The sequence below is a fragment of the Mirounga leonina genome, unplaced genomic scaffold, assembly GCF_011800145.1.
Source record: "Mirounga leonina isolate KUSES-001 unplaced genomic scaffold, KU_Mleo_1.0 Mir_180, whole genome shotgun sequence".
Lineage (NCBI taxonomy): Eukaryota > Metazoa > Chordata > Mammalia > Carnivora > Phocidae > Mirounga > Mirounga leonina.
Window position 1 is genome coordinate 13,748,289 of NW_023270469.1, and position 27,338 is coordinate 13,775,626.

Sequence of the window (27,338 nt, forward strand, 5' to 3'; positions counted from 1 at the left end):
GGCGCCCTTAACGCATTGTTTTTTGAGATGCTCGGACTGCACCCTCTCTCCTGCCACTGCTGTCCGAGAAGCATCTAGCCCTGGGGGAATTTTAATCTCGTTTGGAAGCAGAGCCGCCCAGGAGTTCTCTTTATCTAGGAACGCCCGGGAGGTGATGGACACCTCAGAAATATCCCTTATTTGTCTTCCATGGGAAGCTGAATTATAAAGTTGAGTAATAGTTAACTTTGAAGAAAGGAAAGAAAAAAGGAAAACTTAATACACACACACACGTTTACGTAATCACAGAATAATTTCAAAGAATGGACCAGCAACTGCTAACTGATTACCTCAGGGGACAAAGGACGGGGTGGCTGAAGGACACGGGCATGAGGAATGTTTTTGTTTTTTGTTCGTTTGCATCCTTTGAAATTTGCCCAGTGTGCGTGTATTATTTTTTTTAATGTTTGAGTTATTTCCTTGATCCCCTTATCAAAACGTAGACACGAAATTCAGAAGTTTAAGAAGTCTGAGTAGAATTCAGTAAACTGGATAGAATTATATGCACATGTTAAGATAAAACGTCTTGTGTAAACCACCAAGTCTTCCTGTGTAGTTCTGGACAGAGAGCTTTTGGGGGTTGGGGCCAGGGGGGTATAGGAAAAGAGAACCAGGCACTTTCAGAAAATTATTGGCATTGGTGGCATACAGGAAACAAATTTTTATCATCTCAATTGTTGTATGTTCCCTTTGGATTTGCCAAAGAAAATTAAAAGGTAAATTTTAGTGGGAACTCACTAAATATGGATATTTGATATTTATTTTTGTAAAGGAAATTAACTGGGTGTGACTGGCAGGGTTGAGACCTGAAGTTCCTCTTCTAGATGAGGAAAATTTCTTTTAGTGAGTAATCTCCAGACTGATTATAGTATACTCCCGCCCCCAACCTTGCAAGAAACTTCATGCTTCCTCCTCTAAGAGAAGTCGTGAGGAAAAAAGTAGTCAGCTGGGCCTAAGAGGATTTGTAGGCAAAAGGCCCATAATGAAAGATGTCTGATATCTCTCATTCCCTGGGTCAACTGAACGCCTTCAGTTTCATTCACCACTGAGTGGTTAGTGGATCTAGAGCATAGGAATTTGGGACCAGAGATTGGGAATCCCAAAAAGTGTGAAGTGTGAAGTCAAATGCCAGAGGTTTGTAATGTTGCTTCTTAGTTTGCCTTGTTTGTAAGTAGGAAGCCAGAAGTTGAACTCCCAAATAAGATGTTTTAGGAATAGTGTTTCTTAAGTAACTCCAAATGTCAGTACATGGACAAAGAAATAAATGAAGCCTAGTGGGTAATGCATCAATCAGACTAAACAATGAACAGCAATAAGAATTGCTGTTCAATAGAAATAAGAATTCCCCACAGAGGAGAAAAACCACATTCCAAAAGAGCATACTTAGTAAAATTTATTTTTTTTTAAAAAAAGAAGAAAAACAATAATTTATGCCCTTGGCAAAATAAAGGATCTTGTCAATATAAATGTTCCTTAGAAAACATATGAAAAGATAATATAATATATATATCAATAAATCAATATCAACCTTACAGCAAAAGCAATGATTCCATAAAAATGATAAGTGAGGATATTTCTGGCCCTTACACCACAGTATTTCTGGAAGGTCCTATGATTCCTCCTTTTTTTTTTTTAAAGTTACAGATGTGCCCTCATTTTAAGAAACCCTGATGTACACATATCGAAATTTAGAAAGTCCATTGATTACCTTTACAATCAGTAATTCTATTTATTTATGTGTGTATGTAATCTCTGTACCCAGTGTGGGGCTCAAACTCATGACCCCAAGATCAAGAGTCACATGCTCTACCAACTGAGCCAGCCAGGCGCCCCGTACAATCAATAATTCTTTTTAAAAAAATTAACAAGAAGGTTTCTGTAAGGGATCCTTCAAATTAGCAAATTTTCCTAATGTGTTTAAAATATAATAAACCAAATATATGTGTCCCCAACTTCTTTCGTTATAGTTCTAGTGCATAAAGCGAGGTATACCTGAAGTGAAGCAGTAACAGAGTTGGGCCTCAGACCTGACTGGAGAGAGTGTACTCTTACTTACAGTATGAGGAAATGTTTGGGGGCACAAATTCTCTCAATCTTTTGTTTCTCTCATCATGAGCTTTTACTTTTCTTGTATCTACCACCTTCTGGTAAATTTTGCTCACCTAGTACTCTCAGGAAAAAAGGAGGAAGTCATATAGGATGGGGCGGATTCATGAATTAGTGAGTCACTCCAGCAGAGCAGAGTGAGAGGAGAATCTGGGATGCAGAGTGTGTATGTGGACATAGTTGGGGGAAAGCAGGAGCAATTCTGAACCGTTGACATGCTTTTGAGGCCCCTCTCCCAGTAGGGGCACCTGATTCCTCTTGAGGAACAGCAAGGCCCAGTCCAGCCCTCCCCGGATGGGACACACGCTCAAGAGAATGGACCTGGGCCTATTTGTCACACTCCTCCTGGCTCCCTTCAGCACAATGGTAGTGCAGCTCACAGAACTCCTGGATTCGGCTACAGGCCTCCAGCATCATCACTTTGGGGACCGTGATTACCACTCGGAAGAAATTCGGGTACTCGAAGCACTGCAAAAATAAGCGCCTGTTATTTTTGTAGCAGTTGAATCTGGTACTGAACCACCCTAAAATGACCAGGGTCCCGATCAGCAAGAAGCAGTGATGTCATTTACTCAGAGCTATCAGTTCACTCAGTTCTACTGTGGAAGGTGAAATGAAATGGGGTCACTTATGTCAGGGGGTTTTAAAATGGACCCAGGAGGTCATTAAGGAGATGGACCTTATACACCTCTTCACCGGTGAATCCGTGAATTTTTGAACTGGGCTAAACCACGAATCTTAAAAGGACTCAGCCAGAGTCCTTAGTTACTCCTTACTGCAACTTGCTAGAGTAAGAGTCTTTGCTCAGTGATAGCCTTAGTAACCAATTATATTCAGCCAAGATTAGTTTTCTGCCACCAATCAACTAAAATTCTTTACAAACAATATATACAAGCATTCCGTTTTGTCTTTAAAAACCCTTGACTTTTGTTCTGGGGGGAGGGGGAGGGTAGGGGGTGGGAGGATACTATTTGGGTTGCTGCCTAAATCTGTGTTCCGCAAATTGCAATTCTGAGACACCAAATAAATGTTTTTGTTTTATTTTAGCTCTGCTTCTTCTCTGAGTTGACACCATCATTGGGGTGCTAAGTCTAGTAACAGTTAATTCATCTTAATAGGGACTTGTGGGACAAGCTTATTTCCCCTCACCTAAAATGTTCAGCCACAACTTTTCTTCCCAGTACAGATGGGATAATGATGGGGGAGAAACAAATTTTAAATCAAGGCCATGAGACACATCAGTTTAAATTTTATCAAATGAGAATACACTTTGTTGGGGGAGGAAAAAATCAGGTTAAGGACCAACTCAGGGAGAGCTCCTAAGGCTCTAGAAACAGTTGAGAACGTCCTGAGAGAGACATAAGCACTCACCGTTGCTGGGAGGCAGTGGACTGATTGCTCAGCAACTAACCGCTCCGTGAACTCCACATCATTCTCAAATTCTGGGAAATGTTCCATCTCAATTCCAACCTATACCAATAACAGGGAGAGGCAAACTTATCAGAAGGAGGGAAAACAGGCCAACTCCCTATGCTAGAAATTAAGTTAGGGCGGCTCTGCAAAATATCTTGGAACTCTACTACTGATAACTAAGAGTTCTCACACTTAGGAGCTCCTGGAATTTTTCATAGGGAATAGAGGATATATTTATATGAATATTTTAGTTTTTTGAAGCGTTCCTTCCTAGACGATGATAAATGAGAGCTGCAAACAGAATGCCAGTGTTTCTCTAAAAAGGCAATATAAGCATTATGGGCCAGGAAATTCTTGATTGCATGGAACAATCCCACCCATTGCAAGAGATTTAGTATCCCCAGTCCACAAAATGCCAAGAGCATCCCCCCACACCTGCGCCAAGTCATTCTGCAAACAAACAAAATTCCCATATATTCCCAAACACCCCTAGGGAACCAGTATCAATCCTAGTTGAGAAGTACAATGGTGGAGAAAGCCTCTTATTTGTGTCTATCTTCCCTGTATCTATACATAAAACGATTTTCTGAATCGAGAAATTAAGTCATTTTAAAAGGTTTTTCTGTTTTTGTTTTTTTAACACTGAGGTTAAATCATGTTATTGGGGCAATTCAGAACAAGGGGATTCCTAAAATGACTGGCCCAGAAGCTTAGTTGGTTGTCTCTGTGAGTGCTGCAGACTGGCTTCTGCTTGCCCTACAGCAAATGCCTGCCACCCACACACTTACCATGAGGTACATGGCCCCGGAAGGACGGACTGGCTGGAGTCCAGGGATGGCAGCCAATGCCCCATAGCAAAGATCAGCATTGGACTATAAGAGGAGGAAGAAAGATGTCAAGGATCAAAATTTAAGTGAAAGAAAAGCAAGTCATTAAAAGTAGAGCCCACGCCGAAGGCAGGGAACCTACGTTTGTTCTGCTGGCATAAGGAGTCAACAAGAAAAAGCCCAATCACTGGAAGCTTTTGGCCCAGAGCCGAGTGAAGTGCCAGAAATGAGATAAATGTCAGGGTGGATGGTTACACTAATGCCACCTGATTTAGAAGCCCTGTAATGGGACATTGCTCCAGAAATGAAGACCCATTATTCCTAATTCCCCTGGTGGCTTTCCCTGACTGCCAGAGTGGAAGGCCATGGGCTGCCCTTACCTTCAGGAAGCTCAGAGTGTTGTGATAGAACTCCTGAGGGGTGCGATGCAGGATGCTTTTCAGAGCTCCCTGGACGATGGTGCAGGGCCCCAGGATCCGCTGACTCAGCTTCACCAGCCCATCTCGGATCTAAAGTGCCCCGGCAAACATATTACTTAGCCTTCCTTAAGTGTTCCAGCTTTGGGGATTCTTGTTCTGACCATTCTTTTCATCAGGTTTTTAATCTCTGGGGAAGTGATGATGCCTAGTAGCATTCTTGGATCAGACCGCTTGGGTTTCAGCCCAGCTCTGTCACACGCCTCCTGTGTGACTCTGGGCAAATTATACAACATCTTAGTGCCTCATGTGTCTCACCCGAAAAATGTAGATAATACTAATCCTGGCCTCATTGGGTTGTTGGGAGGATTAAGTTAAAATAACGTATTTTGAACTCTGGCCCATCGTAAGCCTGCAAACAATATCAGGTCTCATTAGAGCTACTGTTTCCTTTTTTTGCGGTCCTAAAATCAGAAGCAGATGGAACTTCTTCACAGAGCCAGGTACAGGAAAACTGAGTTTTGGAGAGGAATAACTAGTACCATCTTTCGGGCATCTTTCCAGGCACCCAGAAACTACAGGGCCAAGAAGAAGGAAAAAACACAACAGCAAAAATCACCTCCCAACCACTGTGCATGCAAAGTAAATACATGTATGTATACTAAATTAGACATACCATTTCACCACATTGTTCTTACCTCGTTGCCAAAAATGTCTCTTCGATCATGAATGAGGATCCAGCCCAACCTCCAGCCAGGAACCAGCCAGCGCTTGGCCAGCCCTCCACAGGACAGGATGGGGACGTTGCTGCTGAGGGTGGCCAGAGGCTCAAATTTGGAATCCGAAAACACCTGAGGAGAGGAGATGCTTGTTAGAGTTGTCTTCTGGCTTATTTTCCTCCAAATCCCGTCTCCCACCCTTTACCTTGTATAACTAGGGACAGGGCCTTGGATTTCTGGGCTCATCCTACCCCAAAGCATAATTGGGAGCCCAAGAGGCTTCAAAGGAGACTATCTCAAGATATTTAATCTGGTGTCTGGTCTGGATTAAAGGAAGCCTACAATGAGGACACTGATTCTAGCCTAGGAATATGTATAACCCAATGAAGCTCGCTCTAGGGAATGAATGTCTGTTGGAATTAGAGATCTAAAAATAAAATAGGAGCCCACAACCCTTTGTCTGAAATTCCTGGGCCCGTATGTAAATGTTGCAGAATGCAGAACTGTTTGGATTTTGGAGACGTTATGTAGCACATGTATCATACATTACCTAACACCAAGGCAGTCTGGGACAGCACTCCTAATCAAGCATATTAACATTTCTGTCCCTTTCCTTACATTTTTGACAAATATATAGATCTGTAAGTGAGATATATAAAAAAATCTACAAATATCTTTATATCAGGTCAAGTCAGGTTTTTCCACCAAATGAATTTCAAAAATCTTCAGATTTTCATAGCTTTTTGGACTTTGGAAAACTGGCTAAGGTGTCGTAGATCTATATGTATGTTTTTTTAAGGTGGGGGGATGAGGGGGAAAGGGAGAGGGAGAGAGAGAATCTTAAGCAGGCTCCACACTCAGTGCAAAGCCTGACACGGGACTCGATCTCACAACCCTGAGATCATGACTGAGCTAAAATCAAGAGTTGGATGCTTAACCGACTGAGCCATCCAGGCACCCCGATCTATTTATTTAGAGTACAGGGATACTGATTTGCTGTACTGAAACGATTAGGAATTACTTCTGGTTATTCTAGATGCCACCTCTAAAGGTTCCATGAAATAATTTGGATATGAGATTATTATAGTGATATATCCTTCCCAAGACTTACCATGTCTCCATAGATCTCATCAGCCAAGATGGGGATGCATTGCCTTGCCGCCACTGAAAATAAGAGAAACAGGCTCAAATAATTTTTAATGTGAATTGCCTTAGCAATTAATATTCACCTGGACTTCTTTTACTTTGCATTTCATGTTTGTGTGTTTTGTTTTCCTCTTTAAGAACTATATATTCTTCTTATACCCTTCCAGGGTACAGAGCCTAAATCTGCCATTTAATCAACTGGATATTTCAAACCCTCTCTTCCACATATGGAAATGGTGCAGAGGCAAGTGTTGCCTTTTTCGTCTTGCAGGCAAGTCCTACCGTTCCCGTGGCACACTATTCACTGGAGACCCCCGTGGAGCTCCCCCATTTCCATCCTCAGCTTGGAACTGACTCTTCTCATTCTAGGAAACAGATAAAGGATTCCATCCCCATATCTGCTCCTGTCAAATGAAGTCTGATGGACTTACCAGCCAGAATTTTCTGGAGATGATTTTTACTGAACACTGACCCACAGGGGTTTGATGGATTATTAACAATGAGACAAGCTGTCTTTTCATCAATCAGAGATTCCAGTTGTTTCAGGTCAATTTCCCAAGACTTCTCTGGCTGGGGAGGAAGAAAGGGTGAGACTAAGATGATTCTGAAAAATTTAGGGGGAACACTCACCTAACAGCGTCTTCTAAATAATAAAATGTGTTTGTGGCCTCCACCACCCACTTCCGGATCTTTCTGTGCTAAGATAATGGTCATATATTATTACGACATAATAATTGAGCCCTTGAGTCTAAAATTAAAAAGTTGCTTACCAATAAATTGTACAGTTTGACCTCAATTCCCATCGATTCAGCCAAAGTCCTATAGAGAGAGAAACCAGGTCTCGGAACTAGGATGTTCTGTCCCGGATTGGCCAACACAGCTAAACAAAGTTCAATAGCCTGACTGCAGCCACTAGTCAGAATGACATCCTGTAAAGAGAGAAAAGGCTCACTTTGTGAGGGGTTCCACAGCAACAAGAGAAAAGAGATTATCAGATGGGTGAATGGGGAGCAATGATAAACTTACTTTTACAAGTTCTAAGTAAAGTAGTAAAGACTGTACTAAGCCAAAATTGAAAGAAATTAATGTTTGTGTATATCCATATCTAAATGTTGAAAATGTTGACTACTTAAAAGACGTAAATTACTTGGGGCACCTGGGTGGCTCAGTCGGATAAGCATCTGGCTCCTGATTTCGGCTCTGACCATGATCTCAGGGTCATGGGATCGAGCCCCGCATCAGGCTCCATGCTCAGCAGGGAATCTGCTTGAGATTCTCCCTCTCCCTCTTCCTCTGCCCCTCCCTGTTCTTCCTCTCTCTCTCTCTCTCTAAACTAAATAAATAAATCTTTTTTAAAAAAGAAGTAAAAATCACTTTAAAAGGGACATGGCAGCTGTGACTCAGCAGACTTCCATGAGAGATCATTTTGACCTTGGACTTTTTCACGTGGTTATTTATTTATTTATGACCATAAATTTGAGGCCTGACTCTTCTCTGAAATACAGACCGAGGGCACCTCTTATGTTAAGAAATATCAACCACACACAGTAGACAATAGAGGGAGAGGGACATTTACACTTAGCACCGCCATCGATTCGATATGCCATAGTACCTCGATCTTCCCAACTGAGTGAACTTCAGGTGAGTGAGGGAAGCTGCAAATTTAAGAAAAGATCCTTCTGGTAAAATAAAAAATGTTACTTATTTGGTGTTTATGAATTATTGTTTTTTAATGATCTTTCGCAAAGAATCAAATATAGGGGGACCTCTGAGTCCTTTGAGCCTCCTTAAGACAGGACATCACATAAATTGTATGCAACATCCTCATCATACTGTAATGACATTAAATATAATCATGGATTAGGGGATGCCTGGGTGGCTCAGTCAGTTAACCATCTGCCTTCAGCTCAGGTCATGATCCCAGCCAGGGTCCTGGGATCGAGTCCTGCATCGGGATCCTTGCTCAGCGGGGAGCCTGCTTCTCCCTCTACCTCTGCAGCTCCCCCTGCTTGTGTTCTCTCTAACAAATAAATAAAATCTTTAAATATATATATATATATATATATATATATATAAAATCATGGATTAGTGGCCTCACTATATGAGAAGGGCAATTCTCCACACCTTTTGTTCCCCCTGCAATCCTTATTCCTTGTGGGACAGAAACAAGGAAAAAAGTACAGATTGCCCAATACCGCTTCAGAGCTGATACATTGTCTAAGGCTTACCTTAGCTTCCAGGGGTGCCTCAGGCCGGTGGTAGTAAGAAGCAATCTCCTCCCGACTGGATAAGTAGCCTGAAAGAGTAGAAGGGAGAAGCTGATCACTATGCTCTAGAGTTAAGAGGGCTTCCAGCTACCTTCTGCTCCTGCTTAGAGCACGTGCTATTCAGGTTAGCTCTCAGCCACCACAGAGAAAAGACATTGACTTGATGTTTTACATTTTTATAATAAGCTCAAATGTATGGGGGCGGCTGGGTGGCTCAGTCAAGCGTCTGCCTTCAGCTCAGGTCATGATCCCAGGGTCCTGGGATCGAGCCCCGAGGTGGATTCCCTGCTCAATGGGGAGCCTGCTTCTCCCTCTCCCTCTGCCCTGCTCATGCTCTCTCTCAAATAAATAAATAAAATCTTAAAAAAAAAAAAAGCTCAAATGTATGAATAATAACAAGGAGAATTCTCCAAACTATAAAATACTCTGCACCATCTTGGTTACTGTGATTATGTTTTATTTTTCAATAAAAAAAAAAAAAACAGGATTTAGATTATTCCTAAATTCCTTCCAGGGACTATATTTTTTGAAAAGTTACAATCAATGCATTCAATACATTGGGTCCCTTTTAAGTTTTTTAGATCATATGATATACCTATTAGTGGTTTTGCACAATTTTTTTCTTTTAAATTCTATTCTTGGACAATATTTCCAAATGCTGGCTTATAAACTTGGAGTAGAGTTAGTAGCATACAAATTATGTTTTGCAAAATTGTTTTCCAAAAAGATTCCATTCAATCAGAAAGTCTAGATGCAATATTTCATAATGTTCCACTTAATAAAGTCTTTAAGTTATATAAATCAGCACTTCCTTAATTATTCATAAGGAAGAGCATTTTCCTAGATATATATTATGATCTGTATTTCTTTTGGCATGAAATGTTCATATCCTTTGAATATTTGTCACATGGAAAATTGGTTCTGGTTTTTCAGGTTGAATCAGTTCCCTAATACTTTGGGTATAAAAGTTATAAACTTGTTTTAATGAGATAAAACCTCATTTTTGGTCTTACTTTGTTTTTATTTTTGTTGTATGAAACTTTATAAAGTATAAACAATCAACCTAAAAGTTATGTCCCTCAGATCTCTCTGAGGTGTTTTTTATTTATTTATTTTTTTTTAGATTTTATTTATTTATTTAACAGAGAGAGACACAGCAAGAGAGGGAACACAAGCAGGGGTAGTGGGAGAGGGAGAAGCAGGCTCCCCAATGAGCAGGGAGCCTGATGTGGGGCTCGATCCCAGGACTCTGGGATTATGACTTGAGCTGAAGGCAGACACCCAACCGACTGAGCCACCCAGGCGCCCCTCTCTGAAGTGTTTTTAAAATTATATTTTAGTGGAGCACCTGGGTGGCTCAGTCGGTTAAGCCTCTGCCTTTGGCTCAGATCATGATCCAGGGTCCGAGAATTGAGTCCCACATCGGGCTCTCTGCTCAGCGGGGAGCCTGCTTCTCCCTCTCCCTCTGCCTGCCACTCCCCTGCTTGTGCGCTCTCTCTCTGTCAAATAAATAAAAATAAAATCTTTTTAAAAATTCTATTTTAGCATGAAACTGGATTTGTATTCTACATTAAAAATATGTTATTATGTCTTGCCTTTGCGACAACATGGATGGACCTAGAGGGTATTGTGTTAAGTGAAATAAGTCAGACTGAGAAAGACAAATTCACTTACATGTGAAATCTAAAAAACAAACAAATGAACAAACAAAAAAATCAAAATCAGACCTATAGATACAGAGAACAAACTGATGGCTGCCAGGGGGAGATGGGTAGGAGAAAGGGCAAAAATGGGTGAACGGGACAGGGAGATACAGCTTCCATTTGTGGAATGAGTAAGTCATGAGAATAAAAGTCACAGCATAGGGAATATAGTCAATGATATTGTACTAGCGTTGTATGGTGATAGATGGTAGCTACACTTGCGCTGAGCACAATAACATACAGAGATGTTGAATTACTATGTTGAACACCTGAAACTAAAGTAACATTGTGTGTCAACTATATTCAAATAAAAAAATAAAAATAATTAAAAAAGAAAAGAATATGTTGCTAGGTGCACATTACAGACAGATGTGCAACACATTGAAATAAAGTCAAAGGATCCCTGATTTTATTAAAATGTTTAATGTGAAAATGTTTAAATAGATGGAGACAGTTAAACCTAAGTAAGAATAGGGATGGGCAAAATGGGTGAAGGGGTCAACTGTATGGTGATGGATGGTAACCAGACTTGGGGTGGTGATCACTTTGTAGTGTATACAGTTGTCATATTATACAGCTGTACATCGGAAACATATTTTAAAAACACCTAAATAAGAATAATTTCTTTCTGTCAGAAACAACCTTCTACTCTTCAGTAGGATGCCCCCTTCCTTATATTCTAGTTTGTTTTTATCTCTTTCATCCGAAACAGCTACAACTGCATTTGAATGCGGTCAGGACCCTAGTTAAAATAACCTACGAATGTATGGAGAAGGGGAAATAAAGCCAAGAAGCTATTTACATGGTGCAGTAAGTAAATTAATTTAGGACCTACAGGGCTCAGTGAACAAGCAGCTGCAACCAAACTCAAGGCCTTCCTACTAGAATTAGCAATGACAGGAGAGGAGTGCTATTTGAGAAAGAAGTATGTGAATGGGAGCTTAGAGAGGAGGGGTCAGCGTGCTAAAGGAAGCCAGGAAAGAAGCTGGACCTTGGTGGCTGTGTTTAAGCATTCTGAGACCTCCTTCCCCAAATCCAAACGACCATTTTGTTTTAGCCTCTCCTTAGGGACTATGCATCAAGGAAGCAAGGAGAACTGCTAGAAATTTATTGCTAATAGAAGAGCACTAAAGATTTGGAAGCCACCGGACAGAGTCTCAGGAGAAACTTACCAATGGAGGGAGCATAGCCATTATACTTCCCCGAGTCCAGAGCGTCTTTCATGGCTTGGGTAATTTCAGGGTCTGTAGGCAGGTTTCCAAACACAGTAGGGTCCCCTTTTCATGGGAGAAAAAAAAAGGAGCCACCAAGATGTTACTCTTCCATGCCCAGTGCTCAGACTCTCCCTCTACTCTCATCTCCAACCAGCCGTGAGAAAGGGGGTAGGAGCAACAATGGTCCCCCCTCACCAGAGTGTCCCCAACTCACCAATTGACAGAGCAATCATGGTTTTGTCTGGATTTGGCTTCACCTTCATGCTGTCCACAATGGCCCGGATAGGATTGAAAGTTTTGTTGGACATGTCTGAAGGCTTCACTGACCATTTGGCCTTCCTGCCTTTCATTTTTCCCACCAAGGAGCTTCTCCCACCAATGTTGACGTGCACATCCAGAATGGAGGGGAGGTTGCTGTTGCTGCTCATCTGAATCACATATGGGTCCATCGCTAGCGGAGCCTACGGGGAAAAGGAGGTCCCTGTGATTCTAAGAGCAGAGCACCATTCTGGGGGGCCATATTTGGACCTACAAATCAGGGTGATTTCACTAGGCATGTCTTCCCAAACTGCCTTGTTTTGCTACATTTCTCATGCTTTCTTGTGAAGGAGGGGAGTTTTAAGACCCTTTGCTGAGATAGAAAATAAAGCAAGAACCCATTGTATAACAATAGCAAAGACCGTTCCATGGACTACTTATCTGCTGTGAGATTTGCTGTGGGCAACCCTAATGCCCATAAAAGTTTAACTGCTCTCAGTGCAACCAAGGGGAAATGACATGAAAACTGTGAAACCGTCAAAGACTATGTGTTGCCTCCTTTCCATGCAAAGCCTACCCAAGAGTCTCCCTAATATTAGCTTCAACAGACTTTGTCTTGCCCTCTGCAAATAAGAAGAACCGGGAAAAGGCATTCCATGTGGTTAGAAATTTAGTGTTAATCTTGTCATTAGCAAAAATAAAGCCCTATCCCATAAGCATCTTACTGCCCTGTGGAAAAAGAAGTCAATACACCATAGAGAAAAAAGCATACATCCCAGTTACCACCACCAGATTAGCTGAGGCTTGAGATTTTACCTTCCAACTAAAGGAGAAACAGCCTCTAAGGAGACGAACCTGGAAGCTCTCTTAGTGTTCTTCTTTCACAGGTCACAGTGACAATGGGCTTAGATGCAATTCTTGACTCCTGAAATAGTCTGCACAAATGGGCGTTGGGCCTGGAACTTTTGTGCTATTGGTTAGGGTGAGAACTGGGTGGCCAGCCCTCCCTCCCCTCCCTTCCTCACTTTCTGCTGCTTCTCACCTCTAACCATTCCCCCACCCCCACCACCAAATCAGGAGTTTGTCCTCACTACAAACATCTGTAAGTCTCTGTGTTAACTCTTTCTGGACACTTTGTGAGCCGTCTGCGAGGACTGTCAGAGGGGTAGTTATGATTACAGTTGGCAGTTTTTATTAAATCTCTTTTGATACAAAACAACCCAGTAACATGTTAACAATACAGAAACATGTAAAGTAAAAAGTGAGAGTCCTTCCTTGCCCCTTGCTCTCTATACACTCTATTCTCGCTCCCAGGGGTAGGTAGTGGTAACCATTTGGCCATTTCTATCCATTCACCAAGATGGATTAATAGGTAGATAGGTAGGTAGATGATAAATACATAGATAAATTCAAGATAGATACATAGATACATAATTTCATAGATTTTCTACACACTGAAGGGGTCAGGCTTACAGTTTGTTCTGCAACCTGTTTATTTACTTTCTACATCTTGCCCTCCTTTCCCAGGTCCATGAGATTCTACTTCAGTCACAACAAACCAGGCAGTTGAAGCAAATTAAGTTCCACTCTACAAATACCTTAAATGACAGTAGGGTCTTCAAGGCATTTAAAACCTGGGCAATGTCATCTTGTCCTGTGAATTCTCCTTCATTTACCCGGTATGGAGTTATTGGGAGAGTAAGATGTCGGGTGAGGTCTAAACAAAACAACTTCCCTAAGCACGCACAGCGGAAATCTCAGCATTCTGGTGAGCCTATGAAAAACACCGGGCATTCAAGGGTTAAGAGAAGCCTCTGAGACTCTGTGACTCAGCTCCTATCTGTTTATTTATTGGAAGACAAAGAGTGGTTACATAAGTTCTTCTCCATTTACTTTTGGGTGATTCGAGTCTCTGGTGGGGTTGAAGAACCTTTTATTTTTCTGGACCTTTCATCTCTTGGTGCTTTGAAGAACTTATCTAACACATTCCCTTCCCCACTCCAAAGAAGCAAGCATTTACCACCTCGTGTTACCAGGTGAACAGCAGAAGCACAAGGCAAGGACAGGAAGCCAGCCAGGTCAAAGAGAATTTAAGTTCTAAAGCTGGAAGCCGGGCAACCTGAGCTCAATACCCAGGACTGCTCTGTTTCAAAATGCAAGCACACAGCCCTGTCCTTACAATATCCGAAGACACAGAGAAGGAAAGGACTATCAGTTCTGCTGTTTGACACCCTATAGCAAAAGGCAAATGGCTTCTTTGTTTTACCAAATGGCGGTTAAACATGGCACGGACAGGTGTATACTTCACAGGCTGGACAAGAGTTAGACTTTGTGTACTTGCCAACACAAGAACATGGTATTGTTTCCAAAGCACACAGATTTTGTCAAGGGAGAAGACCTTTCTCTCCTAAATGGTTTTATTTTACCACCACCTCCATATGAAATGCAATACATGTGTACTGGAGAAAATTAGAAAAAATTAAAAGCATTTATAATCCCAACAGCACTCTTAACTCATTTGTCTTATTCTTCCCCCTACCCAAAGTTGGGAATCTTGTTCTAGATCCGTATTTTTGAAAAGTTGAGATAAAATTCACGTAACAAAATATTCACTGGTTTCTTCATTTCAGAGTGTAAGATTCAATAATTTCTGGTACACTCACAGCATTGTACAACCATCACCACCATCTAATTCCAAAACATTTTCTTTTACTTTTTCAGTAATTAAAATCCTCATATAGTAAATTCAAATTGAAATGTTTATAAACTAAGCCCTGAACACCTTTCCCCATGACCCCACTCCATAGAAATGGCTGTTTTAGTCTTTTCTTGTTTCTCTTTAGTGTCTTGTTTCTTTTCTTTCTTTAGATTTTATTTATTTGAGTGAGAGAGAGAGAGCACAAGCCCAGGGGAGAGGCAGAGGGAGAGGGAGAGGTTTCAGAAGCAGACTCCTGGTTGAGCAAGGAGCCCGATGCGGGGCTCGATCCCAGGATCCTGGGATCGTGACCTGAGCCAAAGGCAGATGCTTAACCAGCTGAGCCACCCAGGCGCTCCGTGTTTTCTGTTTCTATACAATACTTATATAGCTGGTTTTAAAGTTGTTTGAAAATTTGGATACTACACATTTGTTCTGTAGCTGCACTATCCCTTACTACAGCTACTGAGTACTTGAAATGTGGTTTGTCTAAATTGAGACGTGGTGTTGGTGTAAAACACACATCAGGTTTTGAAGATTTATATTAAGATAATGTAAAATACCTCATCAATAATTTTATATTGATGACATGCTTAAATATTTTGGATATACTGAGTCAAATAAAGTACACCACTACAATTAATTTCACCTACTTCTTTTTACATTTTAAAATATTTCTACTAGAAAATTTGAAATTACTGTGTGGTCTGCATTCTGCTTCTATTGAATAATGCTGTTCTTTTTTTAATAAATTAGAAAATTTTAGATTTTGTCTTTTTATTTAAATTCAACTAGTCAAGGTATAGGACATCATTAGTTTTTGATATAATGTGCAATGATTCATTAGTTGAATAAGGTTGTTCTATAGCTTGCCTTTTAAAAAATCTTAACATGTCTTGACATCCTTACCATTTTCATACATGAAGATCAATTTCATTCCTTTTAATGGCTATACAGTATTCTTTTTTTTTCCCAAGATTTTATTTATTTATTTGACAGAGAGATAGAAGAGCACAAGCAGAAGGAATGGTAGAGGGAGAAGGAGAAGCAGGCTCTGCACTGAGCAGGGAGCCCGATGCGGGACTTGATCCCAGGACCCCGGGATCATGACCTGAGCCGAAAGCAGACGCTTAACCATCTGAGCCACCCAGGCGCCCTATACAGTATTCATTTAACCATTCTACTCTTGCTGGACATGGGGCAGATTCTCATTTTTTTCTCTTACAAATAAAGCATATTGAACACAGTCATTAATAATGATTGGAAATTTTTATAAATATCCTATAATTTGGGAGATAATCACATTTCAAATACTGATAGACCTGCCAAATTGATCAGCTGATGGACTTTAGAAAGCAGAGACAATACAAATATCTCTTATTTTGACAACGTGCCACTCAAGGTTTAGACTTCCAAGGATCCCAGCTACACATGAGACTCAGGTTCAACTCCCCCTCCCACACACCCACACAGTCTATGGGCTTGGTGCTCTGTCCTCACCTGGAAGTTAACACAGGAGCCTTAGATTACTCAGATAATCTACTCTGGGGTAGCAGCAGTGTCAGCCCACCTAATGTCTCTGGTTTTCCGTTCCTTTTCATTGTTGGCCCCTGGGGCATTCCCTTTTGTAACTTTGGAGCTCAGTCAGGCATTTTGTTACATTTTACCCAACATTTCTAGATACATACTTTTAAGGTGAACTGTAATTGACACATAATGTTACTTTAATTTCAGGTATACAACATGGTGATTGGACAACTCTACATGTTATGCTGTGCTCACCACAAGCGTAGCTACCATCTGTCACCACAGGACACTGTTACAATATCATGGATGGTGTGTATCCTATACTGTACCTTTCATTCCCATGACTTATTCATTCCATAACTGGAAGTCACTCATTTTGCCCATCTTCCCATTCTCCTCTCCTCTGGCAACCATCGGTTCGTTCTCTGTACTTACAGGTCTGATTCTGCTTTTTTTGTTTGTTCATTCATTTGATTTTTAGATTCCACGTATAAGTGAAATCATATGGTTATTTTTCTTTCTCAGTGTGACTTATTTCACTAGCATAATACCCTCTAGGTCTACCCATGTCTCCCAAATGTTAAGATCTCATTTTTTTTGGCTAAGTAATATTCCATTGTGTATGTGTATCGTGTATGTGTATCAAGCCTTCTTTATCCATTTATCTATCAATGGACATGGGCAGCTACCATACCTTGGCTATTGTAAATAATGATGTAATAAACATAGGGGTGCATGTATCTTTTTGAATTAGTGTTTTCATCTTCTTTGTGTAAATACCTAGTAGTGGATTTACTGGATCATATTTCTATTTTTAACTTTTTGAGAAAACTCCATACTGTTTTCCACAGTGGCTGCACCAATTTACATTCCCACCAACAGCGCATGAGGGTTCCTTTTTCTCCACATCTTCACCAACACTTGTCATTTCTCGCTTTTTTTTTTTTTAATACTAGCCATTCCGACAAGGGTAAGGTAATATCTCATTGTAGTTCTTTGATTTGCATTTCCCTGATTAATGATGTTGAGCATCTTTTCATGTGTCTGTTGGCCATCTGCCATGTCTCTGTAAAAATGTCTATTCAGGTCATCTGCCCATTTTTCAATCAGATGATTTGGGAGTTCTTTGGTATTCAGTTGTATAAGTTCTTTATATATTGTATATCAACCCCTTATCAGATATATCTTTTGCAAGTATCTTCTCCTATTCAGTAGGTTGCCTTTTCATTTTGTTGATGGTTTCCTTCACTGTGCAAAAGCTTTTTAATTCAGTGTAACCCCAATAGTTTATTTTTGCTTTTGTTTCCCTTGCCTGAGGAGACATATCTAAAAAAATGTTTCTATGGCTGATGTCAAAGAGTTTATTGCCTGTGTTTTCTTCCAGGAGTTTTATGGCTTCAGGTCGCATATTTAGGTCTTTAATCCATTTTTAGTTTATTTTTGTATATGGTGTAAGAAGGTGGTCCAGTTTCAGTCTTTTATGTGTAGCTGTCTAGGTTTCCCAGCACAATTTATTAAAGAGGCTGTCTTACCCCCATTGTATATTCTTGCCTCCTTTGTCACAGATTAACCATATAAGTGTGGGTTTATTTCTGGGCTCTTTACTCTGTTCTATTGATTTATGCGTCTATTTCTGTGCCAGTACCATACTGTGTTGATTATTATAGCTTTGTAGTATATCTTGAAATCCAGGATTGTGATACCTCCAGTTTTGTTCTTCTTTCTCACATTGCTTTGGCTATTTGGGGTCTTCTGTGGTTCCATACAAGTTTTAGAATAATTTCTTCTAGTTCTGTGAAAAATATTATTGATATTTTGATAGGGATTGCAATGAATCTGTAGATTGCTTTGGGTAGTATGGACATTTTAACAATATGAATTCTTATCCATGAGCATGGTATGTCTATTTGTTTGTATCATCTCAGTTTCTTTCATCTATGTTTTATAGTTTCCAGAGTACAGGTCTCTCATGTCCTTCATTAAGTTTATTCTAAGTATTTTATTCTTTTGGTGCAATTGTAAATGGAATTATTTTTTTAATTTCTCTTTCTGCTATTTCATTATTAGTGTATAGAAATGCAAAAGATGCCTGAATATTTTGTATTTTGCAACTTTACTGAACTTATTACTTCTAATAGCTTTGTGTGTGTGTGTGTGATCTTAAAGAGTTTTCTAGGTATAGTATCATCATCTGCAAATAGTGACGGTTTAACTTCTTCCTTACCCATTTGGACGCCTTTCATTTATTTTTCTTGTCTGATTGCTGTGGCTAGGACTTCCAGTACTAAGTTGAGTAAAAGTAGTGAGAGTGAACATCCTTGTCTTGTTCCTGAGCTTAGAGCAAAAGCTGTTTTCACTATTGAGTATGATATTAGCTGTGGGTTTTTCATATATTGCCTTTATTATGTTGAGGTATGTTCCCTCTAAACTCACTTTGTTGAAAGTTTTTATCATGAATGAATGTTGAATTTTGTCAAATGCTTTTTCTGCATCTATTGAGATGATCATGTGATTTTTATCTCTCATTTTGTAATGTGGTGTATCACACTGATTTGTGAATATTGAGCCATCCTTTCATCTCCAGAATAAATCATGTTGAATAATCCTTTTAATGTATTGTTGCATGTGGTTTACCAATATTTTGTTGAGGATTTTTGCATCTATGTTCATCAGGGATATTGCCCTATAATATTTTTGGTTTGGGTTTTTTTTTTTTTTTTCCCCAGTGTCTTTGTCCGGTTTTGGTATTGGGGTAATGCTGGCCTCATAGAATATATTTGGAAGCTTTCCTTCCTCTCCTATTTTTTGGAATAGTTTGAGGAGAATAGGTATTAACTTTTCTTTAAGCATTTGGTAGAATTTAACTGTGAATCCATCTGGTCCTGGACTTTGTTGGGAGTTTTTTGATCACCAATTCCACTTCATTACTAGTAACTGGTCTGTTCAGATATTCTTTCTTTCTGATTCAGTTTTGAAAGATTGTGTATTTCCTTTTCTTTTTTCATTTCTTCTAGGTAATCTATAATCCAATCTGTTGGCATAGAGTTTTTCATAGTAGTCTCTTTTAATCCTTTGCATTTCTGTGGTGTCAACTGTTCTCTTTCATTTCTGATTTTATTTATTTGAGTCCTCTTTTTTTTCTTTGATGAGTCTGGCTAAAGGTTTATCAACTTTGTTTATCTTTTCAAAGAACCAGCTCTTGGTTTCATTCATCTTTTCTATTTCTATTTCTCATTTATTTCTACTCTGATCTTTATTATTTCCTTCCTTCTACTAACTTTTTTCTTCTTTTTCTAGTTTCTTTAGGTATAAGGTTAGATTGTTTATTTGAAATTTTTCTTGATTCTTGAGGTAGGCCTGTATCACTATAAACTTCCCTTCTAGAACTGCTTTCACTGCATCCCACATATTTTGGACCACTGTGTGTTCGTTTTCATTTTGTCTCCATGTATTTTTTTCTTTTCCTCTTTGACTTCTTTGTTGACCCACTGGTTGTTTAGGAGTTTGTCATATATCTTCCAAATATTTATGTTTTTTCCAGTTTTATTCTTGTAATTGATTTCTAGTATCATACCATGATTCTATCATGGTTTCAATCTTCTTAAATTTATGGAGACTCATTTTGTGATCTGATATGTGATCTCTTCTGAATAATGTTCCATGCACACTGGAAAAGAATGTATATTCTATTGTTTTTAGATGGAATGTTTTGTATATGTCTGTTCAGTCTATCTGGTCTAATGTGTCATCAAAGACATTTTTGATTGATTTTCTGCTGGGTGATGTATCCATTGATGTAAATAGGGTTCTAGATTTGTTTTTTGTTTTTTTTTAAGATTTATTTATTTATTTTAGAGAGTGGGGGGAGGGGCAGAGAGAGAGAGAAACCTAAATAGACTCTGCGCTCAGCATGGAACCTGACACAGGGCTCAATCCCACCACACCGAGATCAGACCTGAGCCAAAACCAAGAGTCCGATGCTCAACTGACTGTGCCACCCAGGTGCCCTAGATTTGTTTTTGAGTTGAAGTACAGTTGGCACACAATGTTACATTAGTTTCAGATGTACAACATAGTGATTCCACAAGTCCTAGATATTTTTGTAACTGAAGATTCTCTAGGTCATTCTGACCTCAATATTGCCAGAAATGGAATTCTCTCTCCTTGTTAATTTGAAATTGTCACTTTCATTTTGTACTAAATTCCTGTATCTTTCTGAACCTTTTATGGAATGTTCTATTCTAGAACAAACATTTTTACAGTTCCTGATGTGCACTGCCAGCTTGCTGCTTTCAGAAGGGCCAACTACCTCTCTGTCAGTAATTGTTTGCAAATCCTGGGAACTGTTTTCTAAAGAAATATGCCAAATTGATTGCCAGGCGGAAAAAAAAAATGGTTTTAAGGTGTTGCTGTTATTTCTGCCCCTTTTTATTTTGATGAGGGGGGTCACTTTTCATATATTTTTTTAGTTCTTGGTGTTTTGTGAGTTACCTGCTCATGTCCACTACCTGTCTTAGAGGGAGACTCATTTTTTTCTTAGGTGAAACCTGGACCTAGGAAGTGACTGCAGGGCAACACCCCAGCTGCTCTGAGATCATCTGCCCAGCCTCCTCTGTCTCAACCAGCTGGCTCAGACTCAGGTTTACAGGTCAAAGTACAGCCAGTGGCACAGGATTTTGGTGGGTGGTCCTGTAAATAATGCAGCTGACGCAGAATCTGCAGGGTTGAGGGGGTGTGAAGGGGGCAGGGGCTGCTGTATCAGGTCATCCGCATGGACACGCCCTCAGATTCAGTAGCTGACAACTGAACCTAGATCAGAAAGAAAAACAGCCAAAGCAAACAAGTTTTGGTAATACCCCTCTTCTGTAGCTCATGTTTTCTCTCAATAGAAACCTGAGGGGGAAAACAAATCAGAGGACCCATGTCTACTTAGGAAGCCTTACTGCTCCTGGGCAGTCAGGGTCCAATAAACTGGAGAAATATTCACAACAAACTACACCAATCAGCCATAGTTATGACTTTCATTTAAAACTCAACAACTTTCATTCATTTTTTTCCCTTAAGTATAAAACTATTGTGTTCGTGGGACACCTGGGTGGCTCAGATGGTTAAGCGTCTGACTTCAGCTCAGGTCATGATCCCAGGGTCCTGGGATCAAGTCCAGTATTGGGCTCCTTGCTCAGCAGGGAGCTTCTCCCCCTGATTGTGCTTTCTCTCTCTCTCTGACAAATAAATAAATAAAATCTTTTTTTTTGTAGTTTTTAATTTTATTATGTTATGTTAGTCACCATACAATACATCATTAGTTTTTGATGTAGTGATCCACAATCCATTGTTTTCGTATAACACCCAGTGCTCCATGCAGTACATGCCCTCCTTAATACCCATCACCGGGCTAACCAGCCCCCCCACCCCCCTCCCCTCTAAAACCCTGTTTGTTTCTCAGGTCCATAGTCTCTCATGCTTCATGTCTCCCTCCAATTCCCCCTGCCCATTTTTCCCTTCCTTCTCCTAATGTCCTCCATGTTATTCCTTATGTTCCACAAATAAGTGAAACCATATGATAATTGACTTTCTCTGCTTGACTTATTTCACTTAGCATAATCTCCTCCAGTCCCATCCATGTTGATGTAAAAGTTGGGTATTCATCTTTTCTGATGGCTGAGTAATATTCCATTGTATATATGGACCACATCTTCTTTATCCATTCATCTGTTAAAGGGCATCTCGGCTCTTTCCACAGTTTGGCTATTGCGGACATTGCTGCTATGAACATTGGGGTGCATATGGCCCTTCTTTTCACTACTAAATAAATAAAATCTTAAAAAAAAACACAAAACTACTGTGTTTGCCATAGAAAAGTTTTTTTTTTAATTGTAGTAAAAAACATAACATTAAATTTACCATCTTAATCATTTTCAAGTGTACAGCTTAGGAGTGTTAACTACATTCACACTGCTGTGCAACAGATGTCCAGAACTTTTTCATCCTGCAAAACTGAAACTCCATAACTGTTAAACACTAATTCTCCCACCCCGTCTCCCCAGCCCTTGGCAACCACCTTTCCTCCTGTTGACCTTTCCACTTTCTCAGAGAAAAGTATTTTTTAAATAGTTCCACCACCCAGAGATAACTCTTAATCCATTTTGTCCACATTTAACATTTTGAAATATGAATATTTTTTTCTAGGTGTACATCCGTATCTGTGAGTCTCATTTTACATGATACTGTGAACACTTTCCTAAGACTATAAAAAGTTTTGTAAACTTGCTTTACAATGATCGCCTAAAATCCTGGGTCCTTCACTTTTATACCTCTGTTTCCCCGACCCTTCCTTTCTCTGCCCATGCAGAATGGCGTAACAGCTCGTGCTAACTGGGCACCTGACCCATACCAAGCACCGTCTGACACACTCTACCTCCAACAACCCATCATCCTCACATCAATCCTAGGAGTAGGGCCTATTTCATCCCCATTTTGCAGATAAAAATGAGGTCACATGGTAGCAAGTGGTGATTTGGAATTCCAGTTGCCATGTAGCTCCACATATGACTACACAAGTCTGCCTCTATTTAAGGACAAAGTGAATTGAGAACTATAGTCCTTTCTTCCCTCAAAAGAAAAAAAAATTAAAATAGGGGAAAAAAATAGAAAATGAAGAAAGGCCCAGGTGGAGACAATTTTAAGAAAAGAGCGAATTAACTATGTGGATTAAGCATTGACCATTCACTTTTATTGCTTATTGCCTTCTTCATTCCTTTGTATCTTTCCACCCCAAACCATGATGCATGATCACTCACCTACTGGGTACAGAAGAAGGCATATGTTTTAATTCCCCTAGTGGACTGTTAGCTCCCTAAAGAAGTACAAGATGGGGATCATTCCTTCTGCTTTTCCACATCGTCCTTCAAGTCTGGCACGGCGCTTTCTATGAGCCATGCTCAATACTTGTTTGCCAGTTGGCAGTAAATAGTACATAAACCAGAGTACCTGGTAAAAGGAGAAGTAAATGAGGAGAAACCAGTCTTTGTATTGTTATGGGAGGCGGAGTGAGGAATTAGGAGGGATGAGGTAGCTATGTTGGACTTGGATCACTTATAATGCCACCTTACATTTAGAGAGAGAGCTTTGGGGTTTGGGTTCCCACATTCATTATCTCATGCAATATTTACTAACCCGCCCCTCATTCCCAGTGAGGAATTAGGAGGGATGAGGTAGCTATGTTGGACTTGGATCACTTATAATGCCACCTTACATCTAGAGAGAGAGCTTTGGGGTTTGTTCCCACATTCATTATCTCATGCAATATTTACTAACCCTCCCCCCTTCCCAAACCTGTAAACTAGACAGAAAGAAGGCTGTCAGAAGAGAGGTGAACTGGGCGCCTGGGTGGCTCAGTCGATTAAACATCTGCTTTTGGCTCAGATTATGATCCCAGAGTCCCAGGACTGGGCCCCATATCAGGCTCCCTGCTCAGCGGGGAGTCTGCTTCTCCCTCTTTCCTTCACCCCACTTGTGCTCACTTGCCCTCTCTCTCAAATAAATAATTTTTTAAAAAAATCTAAAAAAGAAAAAGAAGAGAGATGAACCTGGAGGGAGCTTTTGACATTTTAAATTTTTTATTTTAGAATAGTTTTAGAGATACAGAAAAGATGTGAAGATAGTACAGAGAGTTCCCCATACCCTTCACCCAGTTTCCCCTATGTTACCCTGATACATTTGTAGTCACAAATAAGAAATAAACATTGGTCCGTTTACATGATACTGTGAACTTCATTTTCTATTTTTTTCCCCTATTTTCTTTTTTTTTTTCTTTTGGGGGAAGAAAGGACTATAGTTCTCAATTCACTTTGTCCTTAAAGAGAGGCAGACTTGGGCGCCTGGGTGGCTCAGTTCGTTAAGCGACTGCCTTCGGCTCAGGTCATGATCCTGGAGTCCTGGGATCGAGTCCCGCATCAGGCTCCCTGCTCGGCAGGGAGTCTGCTTCTCCCTCTGACCTTCCTCCTTCTCATGCTCTCTGTCTCTCATTCTCTCTCTCTCAAATAAATAAATAAATAAATCTTAAAAAAAAAAAAAAGAGAGGCAGACTTGTGTAGTCATATGTGGAGCTACATGACAACTGGAATTCCAAATCACCACTTGCTACCACGTGACCTCGTTTTTATCTGCAAAATGGGGATGAAATAGGCCCTACTCCTAGGATTAGGATTAACTAAACTCCATACTTCATTCAGGCCTCACAAGTTTTCCCACTAATATCCTTTTTCTGTTCCAGGATCCCATCCAGGATCCCACGTTACATTTAGTGGCCATGTCTCCTGAATCTAATCTAATCTGTGACAGTTTCTCAGACTTTCCTTATTTTTCATGACCTTGGCACATAGAACATTCCTCAATTTGGGTCTGTCTCATGTTTCTCTTATGGTTAGAAGGGAAGACCAGTTGAACTATTATTAATGTTAAGGGCTCTAAAAGTTAAAAAGGAAATTAAACTGTCATCTGTTTGCTGACTGAAATGCCTGCTGGACTTTTTTTTTTAAATGGGGTGTAGCAAATAACGTTATCCTATTTTGTTTTGTTCTTTGTATAACCATTAAGCCATGCCCCACTAACTCGGTCATTTTTCTTTTATGAGGACTTCGTGTTCTTTCATTTGTGGATGACAAGAACCTCAATCTGACTCCAATTCTTAAGCATTGTTAGGAAGAGCATCATTTGTATTTACAGAGAGAGCCACTAAGTAAATAAGCCCAGATTCTTGGGAAATAATGTGTGTTCCTCACATTCTGATGTTCAGAATAATCTAGAGTTTAAACCATGCTCCAATCCCTCAGCCTTTCTCTAGACCACAATTACTAATTTTTTTGTAATAATACATTACTTGTTTTCAAAAACTGAAACATAATTCATACACCACAAAAGTCATCCAAGTGTATAATTCACTGGTTTTTAGTATATTCACTAGGTTGTACAATCATCGCTACTATTTAATTATAGAACACTGTCATCACTCCAAAAAGAAACCCCATGCCTATTAACAGTCTCAGCCCGATTCTCACCCCCACCCCCCACTGCTGCCCCTGCCTGGCAACCAGTATCTACTTTGTATCTCTATGGCTTTGCCTATTCTGGATATTTCCTATAAATGGAATCATATACTATGTGATGTTCCAGAACCCTTTTTGGAAGTCAGAAGCTGACCACAGGTTCTTTCTCTGCTGTAACAGTGCTAGTCTCCCCTGTGAAATGGTCCCTCTGAGTGAATGGCAGAGGAAAGTCACAAATGAAGGAAAAAGAAAAGCACTCCAATACCCCTTCAAGATAACATTTAATGACTCATTACGCTAAATTTATTTATTTTTGTGATACTAGTGGACATTTCTTGAGACGACCATAAAGATAACCACCTTTGTCTGATGTTCTCTTTCGAAATGAGTCCTCTGGATTGGAAAGCGATTTTCTTATAAAATTACACACACATAACATACAATCCTAAGAAAAGATACCCTGTGCCTAGGAAAAGAAATAAAAACTTAGGTTCACACAAAAACCTGTATGTGAATGTTTATAGTGGCTTTATTCATAACTGTCAAAAACCGGGAACAGCCTAAATGTCCTTCAGTTCGTGAATGAATAAACAGATTGTGGTACATTCACCTAAGGGAAGGCTACTCAGCAAAAAAAAAAAAAAGGGGGGGAATTTACTACCAAGACACACACATCAACATGAGTCAATCTCAAATGCATTAGGCTCAGTGAAGGAAGCCAGACTTGAAAGGTTATATACAGGGTGATTTCATTTATAGGATATTCTGGAAGAGGGAGGATTCCAGGGATAGAAAACAGACCAGGGGTTTCCCAGAGGTTGCAAATGGGAGACAGGACAGCTGCAGGTGGGAATTTTGGGAGGATGAAGGAACTGTTCTCCATTCTGACTGTTGTGCTGGCTACATGACTGTAAGCATTTGACAAAGACTGCAGAACTCTACATCAAGAAGAGAGCAATTTTCTGTTTATAAGTTCTAACTCAATTTTTAAAGGAAGAATAATTGGTTACCGCCAAATAAACAAACAAAACCAAAAATACCTGTGCTGAGAAGTGGCCACTGAATCTTGGTCCCATAGCTTGTCCTTCAAGGTAATTTTTCAGAAACAGGTATCACCTGGAGAGTGGTGTGTAGCTTCTTTCAGAAAGTGGGAGTGTCTTTTGTGAACAAAACATATTTTCTGCACACTGTGGCTGCAGTATTGGTGGTAGAATGTACTATAATATGGATCATCTCAACTTCCATATTTATTTATTACTAGACCTCGATCAGTTTCTTTTCTCCTTCCACTTCTTTGCCGGGAGGATGCGGTCTATGGAGTCATGCACTTTGTATTAATATATTAGAAATCTACAAATCTGTCCAGTACTTGTTATACGGTTGGATATTTATAATCAAAATCTTTACTAGGGTATTGGATATATTTAGTCTTACTAGAAAATAAACAAAAACAAAACCCTATCCAATATCAGGAGGACATGGGCTTGGAATGGTTTTACCATGAAGAGTCTCCTGATTGGAATACGTCTGCAGGCAGGACGGAACCGACTTGAGTTGGATGATACAAAATCCTTGTCCTCACTGCCATCACACTGGAACACGCAAACCTCCGTGGAATTGCTAGCCCCTGGAGCCTATTCTCTGCGTTCCACAACTAGAGAGATCTCAGACTTTACATTCCTCCTCCAAACCTTTGGATACCTTCTCATTCTACTTGGAAGAAAATACAAACTCTTCATAAGTCCCCACATGACCTGGCCCCTAACAACCTCCTGGACATCACATCCTACCATACACCCCTCACACTCCACGCTTGACCACACTGGACTTTTGGGTCCTTGAACAATGAGCCAAACTCATCTCCACTTGAAGACCACTGACCCAGACAGATTAGGATCATAGTGCCACACCTTTCCAACTACTTAAATTTGGCAAATTACTTAGTCCTGTGCCTCAGTTTC

The 27,338-nt window shown here is 40.1% G+C and overlaps 1 protein-coding gene across 1 annotated transcript in view; it reads right to left on the bottom strand.

The window, feature by feature from the left end:
• Nucleotides 1-1,417: 1,417 nt before the first annotated feature.
• Nucleotides 1,418-27,338, bottom strand: part of TAT (tyrosine aminotransferase) — a 45,286-nt gene continuing 19,365 nt past the window's right edge. The window contains exons 4-14 of the mRNA XM_035024839.1: nucleotides 12,065-12,311; nucleotides 11,809-11,913; nucleotides 8,895-8,962; nucleotides 7,437-7,595; nucleotides 7,098-7,236; nucleotides 6,632-6,684; nucleotides 5,500-5,652; nucleotides 4,766-4,894; nucleotides 4,347-4,430; nucleotides 3,517-3,615; nucleotides 1,418-2,613 (exon numbers count right to left, since the gene is read on the bottom strand). Of these exons, the coding sequence (XP_034880730.1) occupies nucleotides 2,473-2,613; nucleotides 3,517-3,615; nucleotides 4,347-4,430; nucleotides 4,766-4,894; nucleotides 5,500-5,652; nucleotides 6,632-6,684; nucleotides 7,098-7,236; nucleotides 7,437-7,595; nucleotides 8,895-8,962; nucleotides 11,809-11,913; nucleotides 12,065-12,311 (1,377 nt within the window). The 3' untranslated portion in view covers nucleotides 1,418-2,472. The remainder of the gene's footprint in view (nucleotides 2,614-3,516; nucleotides 3,616-4,346; nucleotides 4,431-4,765; nucleotides 4,895-5,499; nucleotides 5,653-6,631; nucleotides 6,685-7,097; nucleotides 7,237-7,436; nucleotides 7,596-8,894; nucleotides 8,963-11,808; nucleotides 11,914-12,064; nucleotides 12,312-27,338) is intronic.